This window comes from Pieris rapae, chromosome 11 (genome assembly GCF_905147795.1).
Source record: "Pieris rapae chromosome 11, ilPieRapa1.1, whole genome shotgun sequence".
NCBI classification, from domain to species: Eukaryota; Metazoa; Arthropoda; class Insecta; order Lepidoptera; family Pieridae; genus Pieris; species Pieris rapae.
In genome coordinates this window covers 8,637,667-8,654,775 of record NC_059519.1, presented here as the reverse complement: position 1 = coordinate 8,654,775, position 17,109 = coordinate 8,637,667, and the positions used below count along the sequence as shown (strand labels likewise).

Sequence of the window (17,109 nt, the reverse complement as noted above, 5' to 3'; positions counted from 1 at the left end):
TACCGGTAGGTCGAGTCAGTATCAACATGGATTCTGATGAAGAAACATCGATATTTGCGTTAATTATTTGCCGTCGACTGAGAAGATAAGATGTTGGGTGTCATCGATTGTATGAAGACAGAGAACCGGTCGCTTTAATACACTCTACCCAGTACTGCGAATTTAAACGAGCTTAGAAGCGCGTCAACGCGAGTTGCACGTATACGTGCGTAAAAATATTTTAATAACCTCTATTATCGTTGACCCGAATATCCGTACAGGTATAAAAAACAACACAGTAAAAGAATAAACCATTATTTATTCGAATAGTAACTGTAATGAAATATTTACAATTAAAATAGATATCACATAAAAAACACACATAGAAAGAATGTAAACGAGAAAACGATGATTCATAAAAAAATACATTTCTTTGGAATGGGAAAAATTATATGAAACATGAACAAGACACAAACAAAATTTGTGCTCAATTACAGCTATATAAAACAAGAAATAATTAAGATTTTAAATCTACCCTCAAAACATTTTCTAATAGCGATCCCTTTAGTTAGTTTAAAACGAATTATGTGTGACACAGTGTATTATATACCATATACATTATAAATAAACACATTCTTAAACAATTCTATGGTTCAATTGCAGTGTAAAGTAGTGAAATTTAAAACCCTTTAAGTACTCAATTAAGAACATATTTTACTTCAAGATGAACCCAGTTTTTTAGGTTTCTATAAACAATATAAAATTTGTAAAACAGTATGAAATATATCGAAGTCTATTGATTAACAATTTAGGAACCTTTTTACACCAATACTGTTATGCGTAGAAAATCTAAGACAGTACGAAAAAAGCTCGCAGCTTATACCGAATCTCAGCTAGTCTATAATCTGATTTCAATAAGAAAAATTAGTGATATTAAACGTCTTAAACAAAATATATATTATTCAAACACTAAAGTAAATATTGCTTAAGATTAAGCACCTGTTTAGAAAATTGTCATCAAATGGTAAATATTTTCGAATTATTAACTCTTTAAAATTAAAAAAAATTTCAGCAATACCTAAAATATATTTTCTATTTGCATGTTAAGTACAGTTGCGTTCACGGCCAAATCAGTTACATACCCTCAAGAATCGCATCAAATAATGCTTTGCCTGCAGACTAACGTTTTTTTTTTCTCCATATACATAATTGCTAAATGTTCAGAGGCAAGTGCTTTGCCTGGCCAGTTGAAGATTTGCAACTATTCTTACGTATTTTTGCCAAATTCTACTAATGGGACAATGATAATTACAGTTAAATATTAGCGCGATCAATATACACGGCAAACCCTCAATTTTCTAAATACTGTAAGAATCCGATAGTTCACACTAGAACTTGTCTATGAATCTTAGCTTTAAGAAGTGATACCAAATTTTTTTTGACGTATGCCGTTGTGTGTACCTATACCTTAAATGGTACTTATGGTTAGGCATTCGAGGCCATAAGTTAGAAATAAAAAAAAATACTGTCTATGTTACTTAATGATCTTATTTTACGATTATCTATGTCTTGGACATTGTTAAAAATCACATCTATAAGTTCTCTATACGTTGTGGAACAATTATTTATTTTCATTTGTAATTAATATATTTTTAAAATATTTAATGTGATTTTCAACTACCAAAGTACAATTCTAGAAGCCCTTAATTTGGTGAAAATCTAAACGCAGCGATTTCAAAAAAAAAATTCGAGTCATTTTATAAAAATACAGATAAAAAATGATTGCTTGCCGAAAACTAAAAAAAATATTTGAAAATTCCAGTTAATCGCTACGTTTACAAATGTATATTTAGCTAAAAACCGACGCTGCATCTGTTACAATAACGTTTAAACAAAATGATGATTCTTAATGTATTTCTGTATTTGATAGGTATTAAACAGATACAACGTACGCTTTGTATACGACGTACGTACGCGAGTACGTAACGTATAAAATTACGCCACGTTAATAACGGACTCCCTGCCTTGGCCCACTCCAATGTATTTTACTGCAAAAAAGATATTTTATTAAAATACTTACGGGCTATGAAAAATTATACGTCGAACTAAAAATCTCATCTTCGAATTTAATTATCTATGAAACAGATTCAGATACGTCCGCCGCAACAGGTCAAAGATATAGATTATAAGATATCATCCATAAATTTCTCAATAGAACGTGCATACATACCAGGTATCTGCAAGTATTCCTGTATTATATTGACGTAGTGATGCGCTTGCGATGGCAAATGTTTGAGCTCCCGTATCGCCGCCGTGCTGCATGTCCAGCCCGGTACTGTTATGTACTCCACCTGAAAATAAATTTACTTTAATAGAACAAAAATAAAAAAAATACTTTACTGTCTCCGACAAATATATTTAGCTGTGTATTAGTTGTGTCGGTACTAAAAAAACAAACAAACATTTGCAAATGTTGCAAACATAAAAAAACGGTTTTATTTATGTTTGCAACATACTCAAAAACTGGGATAATAAAATTGTTACACTATTTGAATGTTACCGCTACTCTAATTTTTAATTCCGTAGAATTATATGACATTTCATAAGTGTTGCTATTAAAAAGTTTTTCACAATTTTCCAATTAAGGGCAATAAAATAAAATGCTTAATAATATTTAAATTTAAAATAACAAATATTTCAATATCACGAACAATACATCGAATTGACTACAATTACTTTATTTTATTCATTAGCTGGAATCAGTGCCTATTAATTTTAGGTTTAGTAAACCTTTAAAAAAATGTTATATTTACTTGTGCGTTTTTTAATGTTTGTGATGAAAATTTACTTAATTTTCATTCTACATTAAACTACTTACAATGTGGAGCACCGCAGTTAAAAAGCGGATACATTCACTAACAAATACAATGTATGTATAGACTCATATTGAAATTTAAAAATATGACCGGCCAAAAAGGTTTGTAATCTCTGACATGTCAAAAAATGATAGCTGTCAGAATTCTGCGGAATTCAAAATCAGAGTATAATAATAAATTGTGCCCATTCAGTTGTCCTTATACGAGCTCACACGAATCACGAATAGAGAAAGAGTAATGCCACCTACGCATCATAATTTGAGAAATATATTAATGGCTTTGACGTCATTGAATAAGTGAAAAGTATTTGCGTAGATGGGACAAGCCAATATGATACAATATACTATAAAAAATAGGGGTTGATCGTTGAGGGGTGAAAATTAGGGGTTGTATGTAATTTTTTATGCTGCATCAATTATTATACCTCAACAGAGCTAAGCTCGGGCATCGACGACGGGAAGTAGTCGATCTTTTTCCCGTTAAGTTTATAAGCCACACCCACTTTGATTTCCTCCAATGAGTCCAGTATGTCTAGTTTCGTTAGGCACAATCTGTAAAAATATAAAAAAATCTAAACATCTATAATATACGTTATACCAATGGAAATTATTTGATTGATGTGGGCAAACAAGCAGGAATCTCACCTGCTGTCAATGATACTGCCCATGAACACTATTACAGCCAGAAGGCTCTGCGTTATCGCCTTTTTAATAATTGCAATTATGTAAATCGTGTAACAAATTTCACGTTGACAATTGTTATTAAAATACTTTTCTAATGTGTGCAAAAATATCTTACGAGGTATATCCATTGACCGTAGCGGTATATTTGACCACGACGAGGTCAAGCCAGCCACAGCGCCGCAGCCGCTTCGTGGTCACACCGTACTCGTGACCACGATCTTGTAATAACCTGCCTGTTTCCTGAAAATCCACAACAATATTAATTGGGAATGCTTACAACTATTTAATATATATTACACACAAATACATTTATTATATTAAGTTTTTTTTTTAATTTTAATCCATCTGCAAACAGCCTTGTCTTTTATCAGTTTTATGAAATTATGGCAGTTAGGGAAAGCAAATCCAATATTTTTTTATTTATCTTCATATAATATGTAAAGGTTATTTTAATTCAATTAATAATTACTCGCGTATACTAATCTGTGGTCATAGATCAGATAATGATAGTATATTGTTTCTCAGTATGACCTATGCCACATAAATTTTCTATTTAAAGGTAGTAAAAATAACTCACATCATGCAGCTCTGTGGGGAAGGGCCCATCTCCGACCCTCGTTGTGTATGCTTTCACAACTCCCAATACTTCGCCAATTAGTTTCGGCGGAAGGCCAAGGCCCGTACAAACACCTCCTATACTGCAATTCGATGACGTCACGTACGGGTATGTACCTATAAATGTATTAAGAGTTGGTTAGAACAGAATTAGTCTTGCGTTTTACCGTGCCTTCCGTCCATATTAAGCAGATGGGGCTGTTGGGATTTAGTGGTTTATATTATGTCGCAGTAAAGTAGTTAAGTCAGTAATAATACAAGCACTTTTGAGACACCTCGTGTTCATTATTAAAGTATACATTTTGGGAATTTATTTTTTAAAAATAATTCCGTCCAAACGTAGAACCTCGCGTTCGCGGCACACATTTCATCGAACAATAAAATTACTTGTAACGGCTCGGCAGGAGGACTCAGAGATGGCTGCCATTTCGTGACAGATATTTTTTTAATTACGCCCGAGAAGTTTTTAAGATAACCCCGTAAAAAACTTCCACAGGGGTTAAATCATGACTGCGTGGAGGACAATTTATGTCACCTCTCTTGGGGTTCAATTTGCCTAAGAAAGTTTTAGGAACTCGTCGCAGAGACATATTGGACGTGTGTGACGTTGCTCCGTCCTGCTGGGACCATGTTTTTTATATAATAATTCAAAAGGCAAACAAGCCTGCGGAACACCCAAAAAGGTCCAGTCATCGCAGCCCAAAGACATTTTTAGTGGCTGCCTTGCCGGCCTTTGAGGGAGGAGTACGCTCGAATTTTGAATAGTTGGAGGTCGTATCTCTCAAGAACTACCCTACCGAGAGTCGATTCCACACTCCGCTAGTTCGCAAAAAATTCATTCTGAAACGGACTGTGGAAGATTTCCAGCTATCAAGGTGATGTTGGTTAAATTTAGAATGCATACATTTCGAAACATACCAAAATCAATATCCAACATGGCGGCATTGGCGCCTTCTACCAGCACTTTCCTTCCACTGCTGATCTCCTTGTGCAAATACGTCACTGTATCTCTCACCAGGGGTCGTATTTTATCAGCATACTCCTTGTACTTGATCAGTTCACCTTCAATATCCACCTCAAGTGAAGGAAACATACGTTTGTATGTTTCAGCCAGTGTTCGGAATCTGGAATTAAAAAAAATATTGAAGTCTCTTTTCCAAAGGACATTACAATCTACCCTTACTCTATTAAATTGGCAAGCCCATAGTAAAATGTGTTACGCCTTTAGAATAATTGGTCAATCCGGTGTTGAACACACATTAAATGGCCTCTTAATATATTAGATAATTAATAATTAATCTTAATAATAAAAAAATAATGAATTGTAATTTTCATCTATCCACATACATTGATCCGACCGACCATGGATAGCTTGTATCGACAGATGGCTATTACAATCCGTCGATTGGTTATTGGCACAATATAACCAATGTTTGAATTAAGAACAAAACAACAGCTACCGCTCTTGCTCTTCACATATGTTTGGTGATCATTTGATTTTTTTAATTGGCTAAATAGTATACTGTTATATTAATTCCGTAGAATTCTGACAGTTATCATTTTTTGACATGTCAGAAATGACAAACCTTTTTGGCCAGGCACTTTTTTCAAATTCAATACGAGTCTGAACATCAGAGTCTATACATACTTTGTAGGTAATAGATAAAAGTTACGTAGCATTTTATTTTTTATCGCCCTCAAATGGGTAAAATTTGTCCCTTTTCGGTGGAGAACTTTTTTAGTAGCAACAATAATGAAGTGTCAGAATTCTACGGAATGAAAAATCAGTGTATATGTAATCAGCCTTCAGTGGTTTCCTCACGATGTTTTTTCTTCACCGAACGAGCAAATATGTCAATTGGTGCACAAACGGGGTTCGAACTTGGCTAACAAACTGTTGCATTCAGCATTTTAATACTCACTTTTCCTCAAACATATTGAAATCGCCCAAGAGGTCGCCGATTCTGATACCATTTCGTGTGGCCTTAGAGGAGTAAGTTGGACCAATTCCCTTTTTGGTTGTGCCGAGAGAGTTTTTGCCCTTCTCTGCCTCTTGGAGACCATCCACCTGAGCGATAAATTTATTATTGACAAACCTTTTCAATGTATTTTATATAAAGATTATATTTTTTATGTTGAAATAAAACTTCTTCTCTCCATGATTTTCAAAGCATTCGAAACTAAAAAAACAATTATGTAATCCCGAACAGAGAAGAGTGGAAGACCTTACAGACCATACAACCTTCTCTGGGCACAACAACAACATTTGTTTTCTATGGTGGTGGTGGCTTCATATGGTGGTTTAAGGCATGCCGAATTTTTTTCCGGCACGGGCAAGTGTTCAATGCGCATAGCCACAAAGACCATTGCTGCACAGCCAGGATCGAACTCACGGCATCAGAGAGTCACACGCTGAAACTACTACGTCCGCTCTTAAAAATAAAATATAACTAAAGAGCTGAAGTGAATTCAATAAACAAAGCATTACTGAGTTCTCTGTTCCTCGTAAAGACGATAAAATTACCTGCTGATGAATGTCGAAAACCAGGTGCGCACGATCTGAAATAATGAGTCGGTCCTGCCAACCTTCCATACCCTTCAGCTCGTTCTTCTTCAGCTCTTCGAATAGTCCAGGCAGGTGGATGACGACACCATTGCCTATAATGTAAAACTAAATACAATACGACTGTTCTTAGTAAAAATGCTGCGAAGCCTGAATATTCAAAAAAGACTATGCAGGTGGATATAATTTAAAAAAAAGGTAGGCATAGTTGACGTTCTTTACTACAGATCAAAGTATGGTATTTTATCTGAACTGGAATCGGAAATGAGCGTATCGATTGGGGGGGGGGGGGGGGGAAATTAAATTATGCGTTAGTGTAAATATTATTTTCATTGGTTATAGGGGGCCTACTACGAGCTCATATTGCGAGCCTATTGACAACCTACAAATGAACTGCATATCTTAGTTGTACCATGACATCGAAAAAACGAGACAGTCTAGGTTCCCACGTGACCTTGGCGGTTATCAGATTTCGTTTCTTCAATTTGTATGAAAAGCCATTAATAAAAAAAATTGTATGAAATATCGTAGCAAGAGCGCTCGGCTGAACCAAAATTGTATTATTATCGTTGCGCCTTCAAACTATGACAGAATAAGCGATTCATAAAAACATACTTTGTATCGAAAGCGTCCAAATAATAATTTAGAACTTATTAAATTCAATATTTTAAATATATGATAAAAAACATGGATGTTTCAAACAAGTAACAAGTATATTTCTAATATTTTGGGGTACTTAGTTGTAGTGTATTAATACATTTTTAAAATATCGACGGAGATGAGAAACATGATGGCAATTCCCTTTTACCGATTTCGTAAATGACGATCGACTTTATAATTTTCTATACAGCAACGACTTTTAATCTTTAAAGATTTCACTGTACCTACAAATAATTGCACTAACTATTTTCAATAATATTCATTTCATTAATCAGGCAAGTATAACAAAAATCATAATTCCCCAATATACATTTTATTTTATACTAATTCTTAAAAGGCCGGCAACGCACTCGTGAGCGCTATAGCATCGAGAGTGTCCATGGGCGACGGTATCACTTAGCATCAGGTGAGCCTCCTGCCCGTTTGCCCACTGTTCTATAAAAAAAATATTTTTTCAAGAATCTCCAAACATTGCGTGACGAAATACTTTAACTAAAGCTAAAGAATCCTAAAGACATCTGTCTTTATTCAGCACAGTATAGACAGAGTTTTATAGAAAGAGACAAAGGAGTAGTTAAAAAAAGCTCAGTTTAGTTTTCTTAAGGCTTAGGATGTGCATAGGTATAAGTTTAAAAAAATACGATGTAAAATTCTCATAAAAAGACCTCGCAAGACAATTCGAAATTTAAAAACTTTCCTAACGAACTTAAATCGTGTCACGGAAAAAACCTCCGTACCGATACACGACAGGTACCAGAAATTACTTTATAATCATCTCCATTCAATCATACTATTTGTATTAAAATTTATGATAATTTAAGGGAATTACTATTTAGGTTTATTGTTACATGCGATCAGATTTAATAGATAATATCTACGATTCGATTCGTACTGAATTTCTTCAATATTATACATTTACGTCTAAGTAATGTTTAGATATAGAACTTTGAGGCCCAGAACTAAAACTTTTAGCGCCACTGATTTTTTAACTGAGAATACTTTAAGGTTAAAGTAATAGTACAGGTGTAAATCCCACGAAATCTAGTTTTTAATCCGCTCAAAAAAATTAATTCGTAACAATTATTCTTATTTTAAACTTTTAATTTAATAAAATAAATATATACTTCACACCACATTGCATTAGACGTCATTACCGATACTGTTAACTTTTACTAATATTATTACTATTATTTTCTAATAATTGTTAACTTTTTTTTGTTACTGAGCCGCAAACCAGCTGATGTGGTCTCTGGCAGAGTGACCAGCGCTGGAAAATTCTCTCATTATATATTATATTTATTTTTTTCTGTTTGATTATTATTATTTTGTGTGTTTTTGTTTGTAATAAATGATATGTCTATGTCTAGGTGTATTTAGTATTATTATTATTAAAGCAATATATACAAAAGGTAGGCAGGCTGCCTGCCTAACGTCCCGAGTAAAGTGTTAGGAGGTCCACAAATGAAAACAGAAAATAGTATTCACTGTCTTTATTGTCGGCACTGTCTTGGCGGTTTTAGATCCACGTGCCAAATGGAATTACGTAATTACGATAAAGACATAATTAGACTTAATAGAATGCAAATGGCCAAGATAAGGAGTCAAGTATGACATGCAACTGTCCTTTAGTGCGTGGGATGACAATCTAATCTACCTTGACTATCAATGTGAATGCTAATCGATTTAATACACCCTTTAGGAAATATGTGCAATAATTTTAATAGACTAAAATATATAAAAAAAAGAAAAAAATATATTTTTGAATTGTAACTATGACTTTTTACAACAAGAGGCTTACGCGAGTGTGTCGCCCGCATTTTAATTCATTATTTAGATTATTTGAGACGTAGTTAGTAAGAAAACGCAAATATTGATTTTAATAACAGCCAAACGTGTGATCGTGTTACTTTAGCTCAGTATTCTTTGTCTAATGTAGCGGACATTAGACAAAGAATACAAATAGGATCGCGCGTGCCACGGAAAACCTTAGAAAACAAATTTAATACTAAATCTGTTACTTCACAATACTAAGATTATTATCTCAGTCATTACCTATTGTAACGCGTTAGACCATAACCAATAGAGTAATATAATCAGTTCAAGTACTGCGACATAAATATACATAGATTAAAATTCTAAATAGCACGAACGTGCAGAATCATATATTCAATAATTCGATTTAAATATTACCTGTAACAAACATAATTCAAAGAAAAACAAAATAATCTAAATATATTTATTGATTATTTATTAATAATAGTTAGAGCTTGACAAACATGTTATGTTCCTATAAGTCAGGTTGTTAAAATAAATATAGAGATCGCGTTAAATGCTTTTATATCAAATACTAGCTGACCTGGCGAACTTTGTTCCGCCTTAATGGCAATAAATAAGCAGTTTGGGTTTTTTTATTGGAAAAAATACAAAAAAATTAAATACCTACATTAATCATTCATTATTATTTCTGTATTTTAGTACATAGGTTGCTCTTCCCTTAAGTACCTTGTGATACACATTTTTTCATTTTTTGTTTTATTATCAGGCGCAAAAACAAACAACGCTGATGGTCTTCCGACCCGTGAACATGCCACGTATAATTGACCATGGGAAAAACATGAATGTTCTAGATTTAAACCACAAACTTTTAAGGATTGGCCTTGTGATTTGTTGATGGTCATGGCAAATGCAAGACGTATCGGAAATTGAAGTCTTTTAAATTTTCCTATCATTATCGTAGCGTAAATTACATTGTTCTTCAATTTTCTAACCACCAAACGCATACCATTATGTAGTTCAGGTCATCTACATCTTTATTCTTTTTCTTCTTTTTTATCAGTAAGCAATGTAACTCTCATGTTTGTTGTCAGCTGCAGTTTCGTCACATAGCGCCATAGATTTGACGATTTGAGGCAAGCGTTTATTTCGTCGACAGCCGTAGATCTTGGAATTACTGGCAGTATTTGGCGGAAATCGCCAGACAGTAAAATCATTGCTCCTCCAAAACATCTCGATTCATTGCGTAAATCTTTTAATGTTCGGTTAAGTGCTTCCAATGCACGTTTATGCGCCATTGTGCATTCGTCCCAGATGATGATTTTCGATGCCGCTAAAACTTTGGCCATTGCTGAGTGTTTTGCAATATTACACGTTGGTTCTCCAATAGTTTGAAGATTTAACGGTAATTTTAATTCTGAATGAGCCGTACGGCATCCTTCTTACAATGTGGCTGCTATTTCAGAAGAAGCAACTGCAACCGCTATGTTGGATCTCGCCCGAACAGTTGCTAAAACTAATGACATGAGGAATGTCTTGCCAGTTCCACCAAGGGCATCTAGGAAATATAAACCACCATTTTCATCATCGTTTGCCTTCATTAAAGTATCATAAACTTCCTTTTGTTGGTATTTCAACAGGGGTACATTCGTTTGAACTACTAAATCTAATTCCTGGTGATCATATTCACGTTCCCGTTCCAATACTCGATTAAATGCGTCATTCGACAACAACAACAAATAGAAACATTCATCATTCTTTGGATGAACTGTATACATACGACAATACCGAGTTTTATAGTTCTCTTCACTGTTTATACGAATGGGCAATAGCACTATCATTATAATTAAATTGTAAATTGTAAAAATAATTAAACGTATTTATTTAATAGAAATATTTTGAACATTGATTTCTTACAAATATCAAATTGTCATATATACGTCATTACATAGCTGTCATTATACGTCAATTACATAGCTATCATTTGCGTTTTATTATTCCAAGTCTGATTCTTATTTGTTATACCACTTTTTATAGTGACAGACGTTTCATGTCAAGTCCCACGGGAACGCTGTCGAACGGGATAAAAAGTATCCTATGTCCGTCTCCTGGCTCTAAGCTACCTCCATACCAATTTTCACTCAAATCTGTTCTTTCGTTCTTGAGTTATAAGTGGTGTAACTAACACGACTTTCTTTTATATATATAGATGTATAAATTAGAAAAACATGCAAAATAATCAAAGTCGCAGACGGCCTCATTATTAATCGTGGACTAAAGATACAAGATAGTAACCATAGCAACAAATAACACAAATCTGCTAAATAGGTTTAAGAATTAACTATTGTTATGTAATGAAACAATGATATGATTTCCGTCTTATCAGTGTTCTATGCCCGTATGATTGACTCACGTGTTTACTGCACACATCATGATATGGTAAGATAAAACATGTTGCATTATCTTCTATGACATAGGAGTTTGCTTTATAACAAACGAAAAGTATTTAACCTCCATTGTGTATACCAAAATCTAGGAGGCATATTTTTCCTCAATGTAAAATACTAAAATTAAATTTTAATAAATAACGGGTTTATTTCAATAAGTTACCAAACCAAAAATATATTCAGCATGCACGCACGCTGTAAAGCACGCGGAACGTCGGTTAAATTTTAAATTATGTTTAAGTAATTATAAGTTTATAAAAAATAATTTTAATCCCTAAAAAAGTGTTTTTCATTAAATGTGTAATAGTTATGTTAATAAAAGACAATACTAGATTCAGCATTTTAAATATTTCAATAGTAATTTAAATTGTATATACATATTTGGATACATCTATCCTCAAATACAAGTTATACAACACGGAAAGGATAACGCCTTTGATGAGCTATGTATAATATAAAATTTGTTTTTGTTTAAACAATGAGTATACGTTTTTTTTAATTGGCTTCTTATTATTTTACCAAAATTTAACCCCGCTTTGACTTAGAGAATAAATAGTCACATAAAGTATACCTACTCCTCCCTCAAAGGCCGGAAACGTACCCACTAAAAGTTATGCCCATGGGCTCTATACTATATAATAAATTTTGTATGACGCAAGTTTTTTTTTTAAATTTGTTTTGAAGTTTTGTGGTGATCATTCATAGAAGACTTGTTTATTAGTATGTACTAAGGTTATGATGCAAGTGTAATGCGCTAAAAATATGACGTAACGTTGAAACGTTAGACATACAATTTTTTTTGCTTTACATCATTCTGAGTATTGAGCTGCGTTAGCCAGACGAAACACATAAAAAAAACATGAAATCACAAAATAAAAAATACAAGAAATTTACTAACTGTAGGAACTAACAAATAATATTACTTTTGCCAGCTCACTCAACGGACAATGAAAAATGTCCGCTAACTTATGTATTTTGTTAAGTAAATTAACACACCGAATAACATGTGCCTTTTGCAGGTTTGTCCTAGCTATGGGTACATGAAGTAACGGCGGAGGATGTCGCCGACGTACCCATCAGGTACATTGAAGCTAAGGTACTGAAGTACTGCCGAATTACTGTCTAAATGAAGTACATTTTCGTCGTAGGGGAATCCCTAATTCTCATGGTGCATTCAACCCTACTTTTCGTACTGTTAAGGTCTTACTCGTGCTGGAAAGGGTAGCATAGGGAGTAAACTGGGATATTATGAAAACGTTACGCACTGAAGGCCAAATTGCCGATAATTGAAAAAAAAACATGACCACAATAATCACTATCAATTTATGTTAAACGTTATATAACGATACATTTTAATACGTAGAATATATTATTTTGTCGTCAACTAAGGGCGCGCTGAAATAATGCTCTATACACAATGTAACCATATCGTATTAAGAAAAAACAGCTCCAAACCATCGACAATAGAACAATAATTTTAAAAATAGAACTCTCATAACACGACGAGTCCAAGAATGAAATTCCATTTGAAATGGCATCAGCCATTTTAATAACGACTACATCCATTCACCTGTAATAATTAAGAGCGTAGGCGGGCCTACCATAGTGGGGGTACGTAAAAACATTATGTATGTACGTCAAATATATAATCGAATAGCGAATAGGATGCACGTCACACGCCACTGGCGACGCTTCAAGGGGACGTGTAATGCTTTATCATCTAAGCGTAACCAATGTATTTATTTTTATAGCTTGTGTTAATATGATTAAATTCTTAATTACAAAGACCGATATATACATATATACCAAAGTAAAATTTGCTCAGAACCCTAACGAAACTGACAAAAACATTTTTTTATTTATAGGTAGAATGTTATAGGATACATTTATTGAACTCTAATTTTAGCGATTTATGAAGAGTGGTGAAAAGAGTGGCGGAAAGTTTCTTGCCAGTTCTACTTGCCCGCTCTACGCCGTTGACTTGGGAACTGGTAGTAAATGTAAATTTCAATAAATTTAATATTTCTGACGTCCATAAGTGTACTTGTTTACCTAGATGAATAAAGATATTTTGTTGTTGTTGTTAATATCGACTTAGACATCATCTTGGGATTTTTACAAAGATCGTGAGGGATTTTGGGATTTTTAGGCTCAAATTTCGAAATGCTGTATAAGCTTAAGGCTTTTCACAGACCCGAATACTAAACAAAACAAAACAAAATCTTACCGATGACCGAAGTACATTTTTGGTTGATGATGCCACTTGGAAGTAGATGAAAGTCGAATTCCTTCCCATCCACAACCACCGTATGTCCAGCATTGTTTCCACCCTGTAAAATGGAACACATTATAACTGGTGCCTGCACCTTGACATCTGAGCAGAAACTCATCTGATTTTTTTACTAAAACTCGTGTACCCCAACCATATGCTACAGAAATTCTTCAACCTACCACACATAATATTTCGTATTACATAAAACACGATCACATATAATTATATGTATGCATGTATAGTATGTATTAACTTTATAAAGTTGTTATTCTACTAGAATTCGAACCTTCACCTAAGACCGAAAATTGTGTAGTGACTAGCGTTGCCAGACGTCCCGTATTTTAGACTGAGTTTAAAATGGCCCAGCGTCCCGTATTCGAACCGTTATCCGTTTTTTTTATTATTAAATCTTTACAAATTAAAATTGACGCAAACTAATTACTTAACGTTTTTAGTATGCCTAGCTCCTTTTCTAGGTTCTCTAAACCCTTTCTAGGTTCCTAATAATAGGAGTCCCACACATTCCCAATATGTGGCCTGATGTGAGAAATATATGTACCCATAATTTAATAAAAAGCGAGTTGCGACCGTTTCTAATTACTATTATAATAGTATTGATTTTTCTAAATATGTTAAAACCAATAAAAATTGTTTATTCCTCAGAAAAATATTCTAATAAATGTAAGAAACTAAATTCCCGTATTTAAGCGTTTGCCCCGTAAAGGCTGAAAAAAAACTACAACCCTAGTAGTGAAAAAACAAATCTGGTTTGACAAAATTTATTATATTCATTTTTATAGTTTCCAGTACATTAGATTACACAGTACATTACATCTGAATATACACTGACCTAAGTGTAGAAATCTATACTTTGTCCCATAATGATCCATAGCACATATATATTATTCAGAATTTAATTGAACTGAAATTGAGGTTTCCTTTTAAAATTCGTCTATATGTTACCTATCAGTTTATAAGCTCCAATAAGCTTATCATAGCAGACAGTTCTTATTCCCACTTTTGATAAAAGTTCAATGATCCCTTATCAAATTTTCTGTTAACCCACATTATACATATTTAATTTCGTCTATATCCTTATAGTATTATAATTTTGTATATTGAATTTATTTGATCAGACATCTGGCCATGAGAATTCTTTCATCAGGAATTGGAAAGGGTACTTATTTTTCCAAAGCCCTTTTCTTTCCAAATGACCGTGAAAGTGTTGCAGGACATTACAGTAAATGTATTATTCCGTAAAATTTTTGTTATTTAACACTATTTTGTATACAAAAAACTTTATGCTGAATACAACTGAGTCTTGTCAACAAAACTAGTAAGTGCAAAATACTATTTAGACTAGGCTCCCAAATCCCAATGGAGTATACACAAGTTAAATCACAAATGAATTTAAATATAGGTATTTTATTTTATTTAATCAATACAAATTGTTATAACTCATAATAAAATCTTAAAGTAGGTCAAAACTCACTATCATCAAAAATAAATTAAAATATAAACAAGATTGGTTAACTGTATCCAATAATCACTATGTTGTATAAATTTAATTTACTATTAAGCAATATTTAAAAATAATTAGTGTACCATGGAAATAAGACCTTGGTGATTTCTATTGCATTGTGTTGTTTTTGCCAAGCATTATGAAATTATGATTTCATAATCTCAGTTTAGAGATTTTTCATTTGTTGTAAGTAATAAATTTCAGTATCACTAGACCTTGCTATGAGACAGTGTTTGAAGAGAAAGTGTACATATTCATTTCAGATGTACATCTAACTTTAAAAACTATTGATTTTCACATCAATATGTCTTGTGTGATATAAAACTTTTTAGTCCTTCCAAGACTTGAAGAACATAGTTGGTACATAGGTGTTTTTTATGACCCCTGTTAATCTAATAAAACATATTCCTCATTACCCTTGAAAATTTTAAGTTGTTCTTTTAATTGTTTGAATTTGTGTAAATGTAGCGAAGATTTGACTTTAATAGTTCATATTTAATTGGCGCAATTTAAAACCTTAATATGACGTTTTATACATTTAAAACAAAATTTCACGAATTTATGTTAACTAAAACAATTGAAGTTGTCAAATAGCAAACCTAACCATAGAACCATAAATAGCAAGCATAAGCAGTACTAAATTTCCTTAAAATATTGTTAACATAAGGGTATGTTGTTTATATTGAAATCAATCACACTTATAACTAGTTAGAATTTATATTGATCACTGACTAAAAGCTAACTTGTACCTACAACTTTAATATAATATCCCAATTGAATTATCAATAAAATTTTAAGTTTTCGGTTGGCTACCAGATCCCACTAAAATACAATGACAATTAGTGTATATAAAAACTAATAATACAACAGGGGCCATGACAATAAATGACCCAGGCCTTGGCAAAAATCCACAATTTTTATTTATGTCTGCTATTTACGTTTTAAAACGTTACGCTTGACATCATTTAGGATCACATGATCAAAAACATATGTAAATGTTCGCGGGAATTGTTGTATTGTTACGTAATTGAACAAGCATTGATTTAACAGTACATATACACAGATGAAAATCAAGAGATTCACACAGTTTGCCAGAGTTAATTTGAAGACGAAATGTTGTTTTCAAACAATTTGGCAAAGCGCCAAAGAATTAAGCGAAAAGAAACAACACTAGTCACACAACATTATTACGTTATCAGAAACAAAAATTCTCTAAGTGAAAATATAATTAAAATTGTCCAGGCTCTTTAAAGCAAGGTTTATTAGGTTTTATCCTAACCTAAAAGTAATAATAACGTAAACATTATACGTGAACACGAACCGTATGTAAAATCTGGTGACAATAAGGGAATAAGTCGCAATTTAAATAAATTGTTTACAAGTAAATTAATTAATAAACAAATAAATACCTGGCACCGACACACGATATCGGAATTCAAAGCTAATAGGTCCACAACTTTGCCTTTTCCTTCATCGCCCCACTGTGCACCCAAAACAACGGTTACTTTATTAGACGGCATGTTCGGTGGTGTATAAACACAATCGCCGTTTACTTCTGAATGCTTCGAATTCGTGATCGAAGCCATTTTTCAACGAAATGTGGATTTCGTTAGACAAAGATAGGCGGCTTGCGCACGCAAGAGCTAAAGAGCAAAAACGTTTTTTTCTTACTTTTTCGACTCCGGTCACTACCACGACCTTCAAACTTCAGTCCTATTA

General features: G+C 33.1%; 1 protein-coding gene across 1 annotated transcript; it reads right to left on the bottom strand.

Moving 5' to 3' along the window:
• Window positions 1-278: 278 nt before the first annotated feature.
• On the bottom strand, window positions 279-17,070 carry LOC110997510 (adenylosuccinate synthetase). The gene is made up of 10 exons (XM_045630033.1): window positions 16,800-17,070; window positions 13,824-13,926; window positions 6,678-6,811; window positions 6,076-6,221; window positions 5,072-5,277; window positions 4,116-4,270; window positions 3,654-3,778; window positions 3,280-3,406; window positions 2,210-2,330; window positions 279-2,027 (listed from the first exon to the last, which is right to left on the bottom strand). The coding sequence occupies exons 1-10, from the start codon at window positions 16,974-16,976 to the stop codon at window positions 1,975-1,977; spliced, it is 1,347 nt and encodes a 448-aa protein (XP_045485989.1). The 5' UTR covers window positions 16,977-17,070; the 3' UTR covers window positions 279-1,974.
• Between the last annotated feature and the right edge of the window lie 39 nt (window positions 17,071-17,109).

Bases quoted from the DNA above. Each gene is read 5' to 3' on its own strand.
- LOC110997510 (XM_045630033.1), bottom strand. From the start codon at position 16,976: ATGGCTTCGATCACGAATTCGAAGCATTCAGAAGTAAACGGCGATTGT. The intron at 13,927-16,799 runs GTATTTATTTGT...TCCATTTTACAG, and splicing joins ATATCGTGTGTCGGTGCCAG to GGTGGAAACAATGCTGGACA. The intron at 2,028-2,209 runs GTATGTATGCAC...TCTTTTTTGCAG, and splicing joins GGAATACTTGCAGATACCTG to TAAAATACATTGGAGTGGGC.